Here is a 13,648-nt window from a genome sequence, read left to right as displayed (position 1 = left end):
CTCCGGTTTCCTCCCACAGTCCAAAAACTTACAGGTAGTTTCACTGGCCTCTGGGAAAACCGGCTCTGGTGTGACCATGTGTGTGTGCCCTGTGATGGACTGGCGTCCTGTCCAGGGTGTACCCTGCCTTGTGCCTATTGCTTACTGGGATAGGCTTGGGCTCCTCCACAATCCTGAATGGGCAGAAATGGTTAGAAAATGGATGGATGGCTATACTGTATTTAAGGCATTTTACAGTTCAGAATTTAGAGTCTCCCTTTCTTAGCCAACAGAGGGCAATAGTGTTCGTTAAAGCCCTCATGTGACAGACTGTGTGTGTTAAGTGAAACCCCATTTGCAGCGATTGGGAGGATGGAAGATGCAGACCTGAAAATAGCTCAGACCACTTCTGGAATTTAGAAGAGAGCAGACATAGGAAGCATGGAATTCTCCCTCCCATCTTGTTCTTTTTCTGGAATTCCTGCAGTTGTTTTCGTCATCTGAAACAGTTTAAACACGTGTGCTTGTTTTCCTCAGTGCGTGTTTCCCCATACATACAGTAATTAAACCTGGTTTTGGACCATATTCATCTGAGACCAACAACAACTGTAGGAAACAGTTTTTGCTCCTGGTTCTGCTGAGCACAAAGAGTGCTTCACATGGGCATTTCTGCAGTTCAGAAGTTTGCCGGATGTGTTTTCAATGATGTCATCTTCATTTGCACCAGTTCTCCTATTGTATCTGTCCGTCCTGTTTGCTCCAGCTCTTTTGCGCTGAAGGCCAGTGAATATAAACCCTGATTTATACAAGCCTGCACTGTGACAGCCCTCACAACTCCAGATCCCCAGTTTGAGCTCAGCTTGGAGATCATGCTGTGTGGAGTTTGCATGCTCCCCACATGCCTGCAGGATTCTAGTTTCCTCCCAAAGCAGTTACTGAAAACGGATGCACCTATTTATACATTTTATGTACTTCATTTAAAAAAATAGTTCAAACATACATTTCCAGCTTCCTATTTGCTTTGCACATTCTTCTCAGTCTATTGTCTCCCTCCTACTTCAGGAACCAGGGAACAATAGTCTTTTCACTTGCTGAAGATGAGAAACCACCATTATGGTCTCAATCAGGGTTCAAACAACCTACTTCGCTGCCGTGCTTTGTGGTCAGAATTGAGCAAGGCGATTCAGAGCATTAACCCGCGGCCTTCCCTCACACAGCGGCACAGCCTGGAGACAGGCTAGGCTGGCGTGTGAGGCAGCTGGACCAGAGGCAAGCTGGGCATTTCGAGTCCAGACACGCAGGCAGTGCCGGGCGCCACGCGAGTCCATGAATCAGCCCCGATCCTCAGTCAGACGCTCTGAAGAGCCAGCCCACATAAAGCTCAACACCCCGGAGCTGGAGCCCTGCCGTGGTTTCTCACAGCCTTGCCTGAGCGCGCTTCCCAGTGCCATTATCAGTGTTGCTGTGCTTTGCTGTTTTCGGGAGTGTCACACCGGGTCGTTCAGGTCTGGAGTGCTGTCCTGCTGTCGATCCTTCAGGAAACAGCTGGACGAGGGGCAGGAGCCAGTAAGCAACTGGCAGCCAGATGAGCAAGCCTGGCCAGCTGTCTCCCTGTCATTGCCAGCCTTCCGACTGCTTGTCCTGCACTACCTTTACTGTGGGGCACCAGAGCACATATCTCCAGCAGTGACTTTGCGCAGAGGCCAGAGGTGGCTGGGAGGGTTAAGAAATGTTCTGTGTGCCACTGACATCCTCGCAGGCCAGGGAGTATACATCCCGCGACGACTATTCTTCTGGCTTCTTAGCTGGAGCTCCAGTTGATACACTCCTGCAAAAGAATGTTTTCAGTTGAAAATTGCAACCCAGCGCTTGCTTGGAGTGATGCATTCCTTTCCTGATGATCCTCTGTAGTGTGCTCTTTAAAAAATGTATCACATTGACTTCTGGCTAACTATCCCCTTTAGTAATCTTCTATTGATTTCTCTTTCAATTTTTCTCTAAGCAGTCTCAGTGCCTGGCTTGTAAATTCAGAAAAGGTCATGCTCTGCATTCCAATTGTATGTGTTTTGGTGGTTGTTTGTTGGAAAAAAGTGTTGGAGACACAGAATAGTAAGAATTGATTTTAAGTGTTTCTAGTAACGAAGCACAGTTTTTTTAACATTGGGTACTGGGAATAAAACATGCTAATTTTATTTGGTTTGCAGTGGTATTTTCCTACTAAATGTACTAATGCAAGTGTACCATTTCTTTTTTAAAAGCTATGACAAAAAGGGTGTAAAATTATCTGGAAAGTTTGTGCACTGCAGGGAAAAGGGCTGAGTCTGCTGTAATTGTTATTCCACTACTCAAGGTGCAAAGACAGTTTTGAGGTTGTGTCCCTCTGTGACATCAGATCAATGTGTTTAGAAACTGCTGTGCTTTGATTTGCATGGAGGTGTAAGTCCCCTGATACCACCTGCTCTCTCAGGAGTCTCTAAACCCTGGCCTTCACCACACATACATGTGCCAGACCCCATAGACAAGAAGACTGGCACATGGCTTCTGGCACTGCGGAGAAGGAAGTTACTAAACACTCGTCACTCTCAGCTAGAGCCATTGCAGTGACACGAGTTTATGTTGTGTCCAGTTAGAAGAGGTGGAAGGAGCCTCACTGTGCATCCTCTGTCTGTTCACTGTGGAAAAAGCCTTCCATTTCCCCAGTGACAGCTCCTCGTACCTGCTAGCTCAGCACCTGCAGTAAGATCACTGCTCTGTGTCCAATGACTCAGAGCTCTCAGCTGACTGAACGTTTGAGGGCATGTTGATCTTTCAAACAGACATTGATGTCTGTCCTGGTATGGTGTTTCAGGAAATAAACATTACTCTAAAGGTCTTTTGATCACCTTAGGAGAAAAACATTATTGTTTAGGTGTTTTCATATTACAGTAAGTGCAGCCTTCACTAAATCTTAATTTTTGATGGGTGCACATTTTAATTAATGATTTACGCAGAAAAGAAGTCTCAAGGATTATTGTTGCACAGTCTGAGCAAATGTAGGAGGAGAGATCGATGTTTTCTTTGTCCAGATCGGGGCTATATGCCACATGTTAAGACCTGTTAGAGTATTGTTTGCATTTGCCTTAACAGTATGATTGGTTAATGACTGTGCTCGGGGTTAATGTGTTGTATGTCACTGACTGTAGACATTAAGCACCACTAAAGAACTGCTTCAGTGACAGATGGAACGGCACTGTTCCCCTAATAAGTGTTTATGTTATGAAAAAGAAAGAGAAGACATACGGTTACTGACAAAACACCAGTAATGATCCACAATTTTAGAATCTTCCTTGCATTATATTTATTACCATTATACACCCTTATCTCACTCAGGAAATTGCTCAACTTCTACGGTATAAACCTATTTGGTAATTAAAATAGTTTAATAAAACAAATTAGCATTTTAATGAATTTCTTCACTGTAATAGTATGGACTTTTTGCATCTTTATCAGCTCAGTAACTCTTCCAAAGGATAGAAGGCATGAAACCTCTCCGTATGGCTTTAAATGTTCATTATGAACCTTATAATTATAGAAATTCAGAAATGCAGCCTGCTTTTGAAACAACATGAGCCAATCCTCTATGCAGCTGCACCTCCTTGTTTACAAAGTAAATGCGCTAAGACAAGGCTGGCCAGGATTTATCTTATTCCCTTCATGACAGGTCTTGGATATTTTATCACCGCTGCTCACCTGTTTATCACTGCGTAAACGACTACTTAGGAAAAGTAACTCTGACTGCTGTAAAATCATTGCCAATGACATTTGCTGTAAAATGTCTCTGCATTCAGAGCGCTCTTCATAGGCACTAGCAGCACTCCTGTACATTATGTTTTAATAGAGCTCCATTAAGACGCAGGTAAAGTCTAGCGAGTGCTAGGGCAGCTCCTGAGAGGCTGTTCTCACCAGCTGGCTGAAATTACTCTTGGCTGTCTTGTCGGAAATCGTCCCCCCTTGCTTATGGTATCCAACACTGTCCGGCCCTCCAGTGTGGAGAGACTGGCAGAGCTACCCACAGCTTTTGCTGGGGATTTTAATACCCATGATAGAAAATAAAGAAGCAACTGTCACGATTTTAATGTGGCAGTGAGGAGAAGTGTTGCTTACCGCTGGAATTTTGTGACATTTCTGCTCATCACCCCCTGTTCCCTGAGCCACCCCAATACCTCCCTGCGAGCTGTCTTCATTCTGTTTCTCCTGCTTTTCTCAGCTGTGTTTTTGTGGTGTTTCGCCTCCTTGCCCCGTCTTTGTCTGGCTGACAGCTACAGAGAGGAGCTGTCAGTCTGAAAGCCAGAAATGAGTAATTAGGAGCTCAGAAGGACATCCGGCTCAGAGACCCTCCTGGCCTTGAGTGCTGTCTGTTTGATCCAGGCTTCACCGTCTGCTCAGGAATACAATCTGCTTGCAATCCACAGTGTCAGAAACTAAAAAGGCTCAGTTCCTTCGGCCAGTCTGTGTTTGTGGGACCTATCTGTGGGACCAGAAATTATTCACTCCATCTCCTGTTCATGGCATGATGTGATCAATGGAACACAGCGTTCTAAGTGAGCTCTTCCTGTTTGTGGGACAATTTTGATATTCTCCCTTTCAGATATTTTTTTCAGCCATGTATTCTCTGTGCCTCAGTGAATTTTATTTGTATGCAGGGATACTGAAAGAGCACGGTTTAATTTAGGATTTTCACAACAGAAATATAAAATGATATGTTACTGAGGTTTATATGCAAAGAGCTGTGATTCTTGATTTACTTGCAAAGTACTGTTGTGGTGATGGTGCCTGAAGTCAGCTGCCTTTCCCAGGTGAAGGTGACGAGCAGAGCTACCCGGCAGCTCAGGCCTCCTTGTGCCGATAAGGTAATGAGATTGTGCAGCACAGCATATGGTTTGTATGAGGAGTGTGAACCCTGACAGAGATTAGGCTAAAAATGTGGCTCACAGCTGCTGCCTGGTCGGTAAGGACTTGTTTTCTACTGTATCTGTGGGAATTGTGATGTGAAACAAGGAACAGATGACTGGCGACGCTGTAATCCTGATCTTTACTGATGCAGTCTGGGCGAGACCCTCTGCCTCCTGCCTCAGGACACAGGGGCCCAGGTACGAACCTCAGCCGTACGCGCAGCAGAAAGGCTCTGGACACTTGTGACGTTTCAAAGAAATATTCAGCTTTTACCAATTAAAGAAATACTTTGTCCATGCCGGCAGGCAGTGGGCACTTCCAATGCAAAATAAACGGCAACTGACTGAATCAAGGGGAAATGTCATGTCATGTCATGTCATGCGCCAAGACGCTCTATGCCATACGGTGTGGCGGGAAGCTGGAGGCAACGAGCGCAAGGCAGGGTGCACCCTGGGCGGGGCGCCAGTCCATCGCAGGGCTAAAGGGGAAAATGCAAAAGGGGAAGTAGAAACCAAGACGGAGGCACAGACCTGCTGTCAGTCTTCCCTGCTGTGGCCCCCGCAAGCACCAGGAATGGAGTGAAGGACTGGCCTGATCTCCAGATCTCCGGTCTGAGCGGGCGAGCTCGGAATCGGGAATCTCCCAGCGGGCGTGGCTCGTGACTGGCGTCACGTTCGGACAAGGGCAGAGCAGGCCTGGAGACGGAGGAACCCAAGAAAATGAGACATACTATAGGAGACCCTCTGGGCCACCTTGTGCACTTTAAAGAGGGCAAAGGAGACGACGAGCTTTGGACACGTGAAGGAGACTGGCCCTGCTGTAGCCACGCCATGTTGCTGGCGGAATGCTTTTGATCTCAGATATGAATTTAAGTAAAAACAGGCGAATAAGCTTTTCATGATAGTTCAAGCATTTAGTGTAGATAAAGGCTGTTCCAGTCTGCTGAAGAGTTTTGAAAACAACCAGCAAATCTACCATAGGTCCCGGAACAATCTGAACATTTAGGTTAGAATTGTATTATTTTGATTTTTGTATCACTTTTCTTATTGTGTCTTTCTTGGTTCAGTAAGTAAAATCTTTATATTGCTTGCATGCTAAACACCTAGAAACATGAAATAATAACACTAAAAATGAGAATCGTATTTTCTGCTGGGTATGGCTCAGACTTCTCCACCGCCTTTGCAAGTGTTATTCTGGGAGTTTAAAAGTATTAATTGATTTTAAGATTTGAATATGTTCTAAATCATCCCTAAGCAGTGTCCAAAGGCACAGTAATTTATTTTGACTGCTCTTTCGATGTTTGCTGAGTTCCAGGAGCGTTTCGATTTTGGGAGTACAGTAGCATTTGTATTGGACTGGACAAAACGTTTCGCTGCGTGAAAACAATCTGTGACTCAGGGCTGTTGTGTGCTACAATAATGAAGGCCGCCCTGGGTGGGAGAGGAAGAGGAAGCCTGGCTTCCAGTATTGTTCAGGACCTTTGTAGGAAACCTGGCCGTCTGCTGAACTGGTCCAGTAGCTTTGAATGGAATCCCGGCCTGAGCTCTAAATAGACACACACAGGCGTGAGAGCCGGCAGGCCAGGCAGCAGCTGGAGACCCCTCTGTCAAGAAATCGCACTGAAGAGCGGCCAGCATGGGCTCCGTGATGTGTGAGTATGCATCTACATCGTTATGCCGAGGCTTCGGTTTTCACTCGAAAGGATGATTGTGAGGTTGTGAAAATATCGGCCAGCACAGACGGCTGTATCCATCCACCCGTTTCCTAACCACTTCCTCCAGTCCAGGGTCGCGGGTCTATCCTGGGCTCCCCCTGGGCAGGGCACCCGTCCATCCCAGGGCACAGCCGGATATATTCTGGATTCTAAAATATTCTTGATCCGTTTTGAATAAAAGCGAGACCATTTCAGAGCTGCTGCTGTTCGTAAGATGCTGTGGTTGACTAAAAAGATAAGAGCATCTTGCTGGTCGGTTGGGGTGCAGTCAGGCGTCCTCAGCTGATGTCTTGCATAAGGAGATATTTGTTCTTAATCACAGTTCAGAAGCTGACTTGCAACGTGACCGAAAGGGAAGTCATTCCCTGTATAAGCTTTGTCATACACAACAAAAATACCCTTATGTCAATATTTATATGATCAATTGTCTAATTATACAAGAACGTAGAGACTAAAATCAACTAATTCATAGGATTATTAGAAGAAAAATACTATGCTGTATTGCTCTCTGATGTTACAACCAAAACAACTTTTGTTTACAAAACAGTTTCTTTGGTGTATTTTCCTGTGAGATGTTCATGCTGTGAATCTGCTCGGTCAGTCCACGAGGGACAGTCCCAGCTCCTGAGTTGGTCCTCTTGCTGGCTGTTTGAGGTAGAGGAGAGGGAGCAGGAGGCCGGACAGTGTGGGGCCATAGCGCTCAAAATACACACGCGAGAGCCGGTGATGGAGAAGTGATCAGGACCTGTGAATCTCAAACGCTGTGTGGCAGGGTACAGGGAAGTGGAATGGGCACGGGACAGCTGGAGCAAGGGAGTAATTGAATTAACCTGGGACTGCGGAGCACCAATCACTGCAGCTTTGGAGCTCTCCCTGCACACAGCTGACCTTGGGCGCACTTAGGTGGAAATTAAGCCAGAGGAAGAGCTGCAGTCGGTCAGCGCTGACAGCGGTGCGTATGGATGGTACACAATGGAAGGGCGGTCTCCCAGTCGCTCGGCGGGCGGGCCCACCACAGTGGTGCACATCTCGGCTGCGGAGATGGAGAGCTACCACCACTTCCTGGGGTTGTGCCTGGACACCGAGGGCTCTGCGGCCGCAAGTAAGCGCCTCGGCGCTCTGTGTGCTTTGTGAGAGCTGGTCCTCAGATAGAGACCTCCACCTGAATGGATGTCTTCTGCTGTCCTTTGCCACATTCCTGTGCTTCTGGTTACTGACATCATGCTCTTCCAGACCTGAGCAGATCTGCTCCATTCCAGGTCAGGCAGGTGATTTTTGTGAGCTGTGCAGGTAAAGCAGTGCAGTGCTTGTGATCAGGTAGCGACCAGAATCATGACAAAGCCTAGACTGTAATTATTAATATATAAGGCAGTCCATTAAGAATTTTTGTATTTTGTAGTGTAACAACATGCTCTCTTCAAGAAAGGGAAAAGAAAACCTTAAAATCACATTATTTGAAACTCAGTATTATGTACATTAATTTAAACAAGATCTTACTTTGAGATATGCAGTCTTTCAAATATATTTAATCCTATTCCAAGGTTTAAGTATCTACTGTACGGCTTGTGATTTTGTTTCTAAAATTAGAGATGTCTTAAACTTGCTGAATATAAATTAGATTACACTGTGTGATTCAGTCTAATTCATCGCATTGTCTTTCAACATTTTTAAATATTGTGTTTGATTTGTTACAGACAAAAATAACAAAAACAGCCCTATCATGGAAATGTTAATAATTTGTGCTTACATCTAAAAACTCAGGAAACGGTATTTTCCAAAGTGAAAGCAGATATAACAATATAGGAAAGTCTGCAAACGAAAGGAAGCTATTTGGTCTACATAGCCTGCTTGGTAGTTTGTAGCTAATTGATTCAATGATCTCATCAGCCTTTTCTTATAAGTAGACAGATTATCAGCTTCAGCAACATGCTGTAGTTGGGTAGCTTGTTCCAGACTCCCACTGCCCAAAGGGTACCTTTACCCAGAGTGCCTTCTGTTCTTGGTTTTACACGCACCACCATGCAGTTAAGTTAAAGTTGGGACATTGCTTATTGGTGGTACAAGATATATTTCGCAGGTTCACATGATAATATATTATGATATTAGAATTATTTCACCTTTACCCCAGTATAATAATTTTATGAGAAATGATTAGTAAAGTGTTCATGGAATGTTAATTGAGACATTTCTAAGTATAAATATAAGCATTTTCCCGAATTTGCTGTGGTCAGGTTTTTATTGTCCTCTTTGTCACCTTTTATGTTCCTTGTTAAGATTAGATGCTACTTTTACTAACTAAAATTAACAAGATTTAGTGCAAAATACATTTTCCCCAGTACCAACTCCTTTTATCCTGAATAAAACAATTGATATCTTGCAAAGACATTAGACTGTTTTTTTCTGACACCTTATGTACATGACACTAAATGCTTGTTGTGTACAGGATCTCCTTAGTTAGTATTGCAGAGGTGTTCAGTATCTCAGACTGACCTGGGCTGTGACTTCAAAGGCAGATCTGTTCTCAGGAGGCCTTAGAGGTGCTGAGAGCACAGGCAGCACAGACACCATAGGCCCCTCCTGAAGACCTTTCTGTTCTTTCAAGGAACGTGCTGCATTTAACCATGATTTCACGGAGCAGTGATTTGTTTGCGCAATGATAATAATTACAGTTCCCTGTTTGTCCTGTGCTCAGTGTGACGTAGGAATAAAAGATATAAAGACATTTTCTAATCTGTTTGACATGGTTGCGGAACTTTGCTCTCCCTGGGTTTCTGCTTGTTCCTTGGAATTTGGGTCAGATTTTCCACTACATTTAATTCCAGATAAATCTGTGACCAAGCAGACTGAAGCACAGCTTCCACTAGGTGATGGCTTGAGCTGAGAACTTCCTACTGAGGGTTTCCTGTTTCAGGCCCTGGTGTTTCTTAACCCCTCTAGTGTTGCTCAGTGCTTTCTGGTACCTGGCAACTCTGTTCTCTTGTCTGTGGAAACAGGGCCCCTGCTCAGAGTGACACAAGTTTTGGATGGGTTTAGAAGTTGAGGGGAGGTGGTAAAGGGGCAGGGAGAGGTAGGACAGCTCCACAAAGAATCTTTGATAAATTCTCAGCACGTCCGTAGGGACGCAGTGTAACCCTGGATCATGGTCAGGGGTGAGAGCACAGAGGTGTGGGAGACACTGAAGTCTTCCAGAGACAGAGAAGCCTGGAGGAGAGGAGCTCCTGAAGAGGGCCGCTGTGTTGAGCCTCGCCTCCCTCTGCCTGAAGCCCGACCGGGCGCCGAGATTTACTGCGCTCAGCTGTTCCATGTGTTCAAGCGCTCAGGGGGACCAGGTGAAGCTGGCTCCTCTAATGAAACAGCCTGAGCAAAATAAAGAAAGACCAGCGCATGGTTTCAATTGAATTGTTTATTGCTTTTTGCTGGTATGTGAGCACCAGGCTCTCTGAGTCGTATGTGAGCCGTTGGCTCTCTGGAGGCTGTAAAGCAGGACAGTGCAGGCCCTCTGTGCTCCTCCAGACCCAGCTCAGCCCTCAGACAGGAACACTGTACCTTCCCTGTGAGAAGAAGACACAGAAGAAATGCTATTATGATGTGAACAGAGACTTTAGACTCTGGACATCCTGTGATGACATAATATAGTAAATTGTAATATAAATGTCAAAACAATGAAAACGGGGTAGACAACCTGTATGTGATACAATAATAAAGGTTTTGAAAAACCCTCAGCAGTGCCTGTAAAAGAGAAGAAAGGCGACTGTAGTAGAGATTTCTGTAGGGATTATGGGTCCAGCACTGCTGAAGGTTAGAGTCCTTATCCTGCGGTTGTGTGCTATGTGCTGTATACACTACAAGGGCAGACTGGCTGGCAGCTGTCCAGACTAATTCTAATAATCCCCGTTTCGAATGAACACTGCAGGACGCTTGGAAAACGCTGGCAAATGGGAGGTGTTTTGTTTGGGAGGTGGCTGCTGGGAAATGTGTCAGCTGATGCTGTGCTGATAGTACTTGTTAGTACATTCGATGCCAACTTCAAACACTGGGAATGCCTTCTGCACCTGCTCTGAAACACACAAGGCAGTGACAGTTTGATACAGAAATGTTTGCTGCCCACATTTGCTATAATTTGCCTTTTCAGATTGCTGGATAAGTGTAGTTGTGTCTCCTGTGCTGCTCCACCCACAACTTTGCAAGGCTTCTAAAAACCCTGATCTGTCCTGAGGCATCGCTCCGCTGGGCTGTTAGAGACCATGTGAACTCCCTGATGCTGATTCCTTTCGGTATCTAGAGGCTGCTGGGGTCTCAACTATCTCTACTGCAGCACAAGCGCTGAGCAGCCTTCAGAGTTCCTCTCTAGGAGTAGATACAGTTCTGTGGCACGCCTCTCTCTGAGTGATTATGTGAAGTCACCGAATCAATCAGCGCCACACTGGCGCAGAGCTTGAGACATCGACTGTTACTGAGCCGTGAGCAGTTAGCCTACAGTGTCATTCTGGCTTGTGTGTAATGCACTAATGGCAATTGTGATGATGGGAAATCCACTAATGTACCGGTGTTGCTGTAAGTCCATGCTGTAGTGTCAGTGGCTGCACTAGATAGAGGGATAGGAAATGTGGTTGTTCTTTAGCAGTGAAGAGTGGGGCAGAAAATTTAAAGAAGGAAATTAGATTGAAACTCTCCGGCTTGTGTAAAGAAGTGGAAAAGGAAACTTTAGGACATGGTTGCTCACTATTTAAACTCCAGCTGTTGATGTCATAAAAAACTGGATTTGAATCCAAGGAGAGTCTGGATCACCTCATGGGCTGTGCTTTTCAGCAGTATCAGTACCGTGCACTGTGCATACAGTACGAGAGGCTAATAATTATCACGTCTCCCTGCGACTGCTGCAGGCTAGGCGCTTTTCTTTCTGTCTGCCCTGGCGTTTCTGAAGCGAAACCTCAGAAATGGATTTTGAACCTTGTTCTTGCCAACCTCAGCAGCTTTTGCAAAAATAATTTAGCTGGAAAGAAATGGAGAGGAACTCTGCTGTTGCACAGCCCTTGCATGGAGGACAACATGCTGTATATGAACTCTTTATGAGACTGCCTGGCAGAAGCACTTTATCATCGAGCTGTTTTACACACAGTACACAGTTTCCCTTTACTGAAAAACACACTGACAGTTGAAAAGACCTGGTCTCAGACACTCCCAGCTGGAGGAAACTGGACAGTCAAACAATACCTTGTTATAGAATAAACAAACCCCCTCACCATCGCAGGGGGCCCCAGGCTTGGGGAAAACTTCACTTTTTTTTTTCCCCAATTCACACAGGGAGTCCCGGCTCTGCAGCGGGAGACTGTTGCACATGATTTTAATTTGAAGGAATGTTCAAGGGAGAAAGCACACAGACCGAGGCTCACATGTCAGCCCATGAGATCCAGCAAGCAGATTTCTTTCTGGGACAGAAGGCAAACAGTGAGGAAACAGGGAACTTGTAAAACAAATGCTATTAATGGATTCCTTCTCCTCTCTCTCCTGTGATAGGTCTGCTCTGTCTTATTTACACTGAGCCGTGAAAGATTGTGTCAGAGAGCAGGGTCCTACAGTTGGAGGAGCTGTTAGGCTGGAAAAAATTACAGAAGACGTTTCTTCCCACAAAAAATGTGCTTCTCGTCCAGGCTCATTCACAGCTGGTGTGTTTAGAAAGCCGAGGAGTAAAAAAAATGGTAGCGGACTCAAAACTGGCCAGACACTCTTTGTTACTGTTTTTTGGGAATGTTTAATTCATTTTTTTGGTGGCATCCTGCCTTTCTTCACTGTCACAATGATGAAGCGAAATAGACCACTCATAGGTGAGTGTTTCGTTGGTTATGAGACTGCGTTCATAATTTATGGACAAAGGCTGCCAGGTTTTTGACTCTTTTTAACTCTGGCTTTCATGTTGTGTTCAGACTCAGCACAGAGAGATAAATACTGTAGTGTAGTAAAAGACCGACCGTGCTGACTGAAAGATTCTTCTGGGTGTGATTTAAATCAGTGGAACTTAGTAAAGATGTGTGAGAGCCTTTGATCAAGCCTATGACCTTCCGAGACAGCTGACAATAAACATGATATTTCACTGTCCTGGTCACTGTCACTAGTCCTGGGGTTAAAGAGCTGAGGTGAGGTGACTGTCTGTTTGCTTGCATGTTTCTGCGGCCTGGTTTCATCTGGTATGTTCAGAACTACACAATGTAATATGTAGGATGCAATGACACTCATGTGGTTCTACACTGCATTATTATATGAATGCACAATATTCTTTCTTTTTAATAAAACCACATCACAGTGATTATTAGCTTGTTGCTGTGTCTGAGATGTGCTGGCCTGTGGAAATGCATTTTGGTTGCCAGCCTTGCGATTTAACCACGAGACAGAAACTCTGTTGTCCAAGTACATTGCCCTTTGGTTCTGATAATCCTTCTTAATGCACAAGGACCTTTAACTGAACATCTGGAAAGATAATCCCTCAGAGCTGGCTACCCTCAGTAGGCCTGGTGTGTATTAATAAGGTGATGCTGGAATGCAAACACTTGGAGCTTCACCTCATCCTGGTGGAGTAGAGGTGGAGTGGAAGTGAAGTGTGGTAAAGGTGGAGTGGACTAAAGATGAAGTGGAGTTGAGATGGAATGGAGTAGAGATGATGTGTATGTGAAGTGGATTCGAGAGTGGAGTAGAGGTGGAGTTGAGTAGAGATAATGTGGATGTGATGTGGAGTAGAGGTGGAGTTGAGTAGAGATAATGTGGATGTGATGTGGAGTAGAGGTGGAGTTGAGTAGAGATGATGTGGAGTAGAGGTGGAGTTGAGTGAAGATGAAGTGGATGTGAAGTGGAGTAGAGATGATGTGGATTTGTAGTGGAAGAGTTGTGAAGTGGAGAAGAGGTGGAGGGGAGTAGAGGTGGAGTGGAGTAAAGGTGGAGTAGAGGTGGTGTGTTGTGAAAGGATGCTGTAACTTGGGCTATAATGTACTGTTCAAGCCCGACTCAAACAGACTCTAAGGAACTTACGAG

General features: G+C 45.2%; 1 protein-coding gene across 10 annotated transcripts in view; it reads left to right on the top strand.

Moving 5' to 3' along the window:
* mcf2l2 (MCF.2 cell line derived transforming sequence-like 2) overlaps window positions 1–13,648 on the top strand; it is a 77,218-nt gene that overhangs the window by 5,095 nt on the left and 58,475 nt on the right. For 4 of the 10 annotated variants that reach the window (XM_088621900.1, XM_088621919.1, XM_088621955.1 and 1 more), the window contains exon 1: window positions 7,222–7,727. The exons of 1 other annotated variant lie outside the window; for it this stretch is intronic. In XM_088621900.1, coding sequence (XP_088478026.1) covers window positions 7,598–7,727 — 130 coding nt within the window. In that variant the 5' untranslated portion in view covers window positions 7,222–7,597. Of the gene's footprint in view, window positions 1–6,258; window positions 6,563–7,221; window positions 7,728–11,939; window positions 12,451–13,648 lie in introns of those variants that run through there. 5 more of the 10 variants (XM_088621963.1, XM_088621947.1, XM_088621938.1 and 2 more) reach the window with 4 other exon arrangements.

The sequence above is a fragment of the Lepisosteus platostomus genome, chromosome 2 (genome assembly GCF_059453375.1).
Source record: "Lepisosteus platostomus isolate fLepPlt1 chromosome 2, fLepPlt1.hap1, whole genome shotgun sequence".
NCBI classification, from domain to species: Eukaryota; Metazoa; Chordata; class Actinopteri; order Semionotiformes; family Lepisosteidae; genus Lepisosteus; species Lepisosteus platostomus.
Note: the sequence above shows the minus strand (reverse complement) of the source record. Positions and strands in the feature narration are given on the sequence as shown.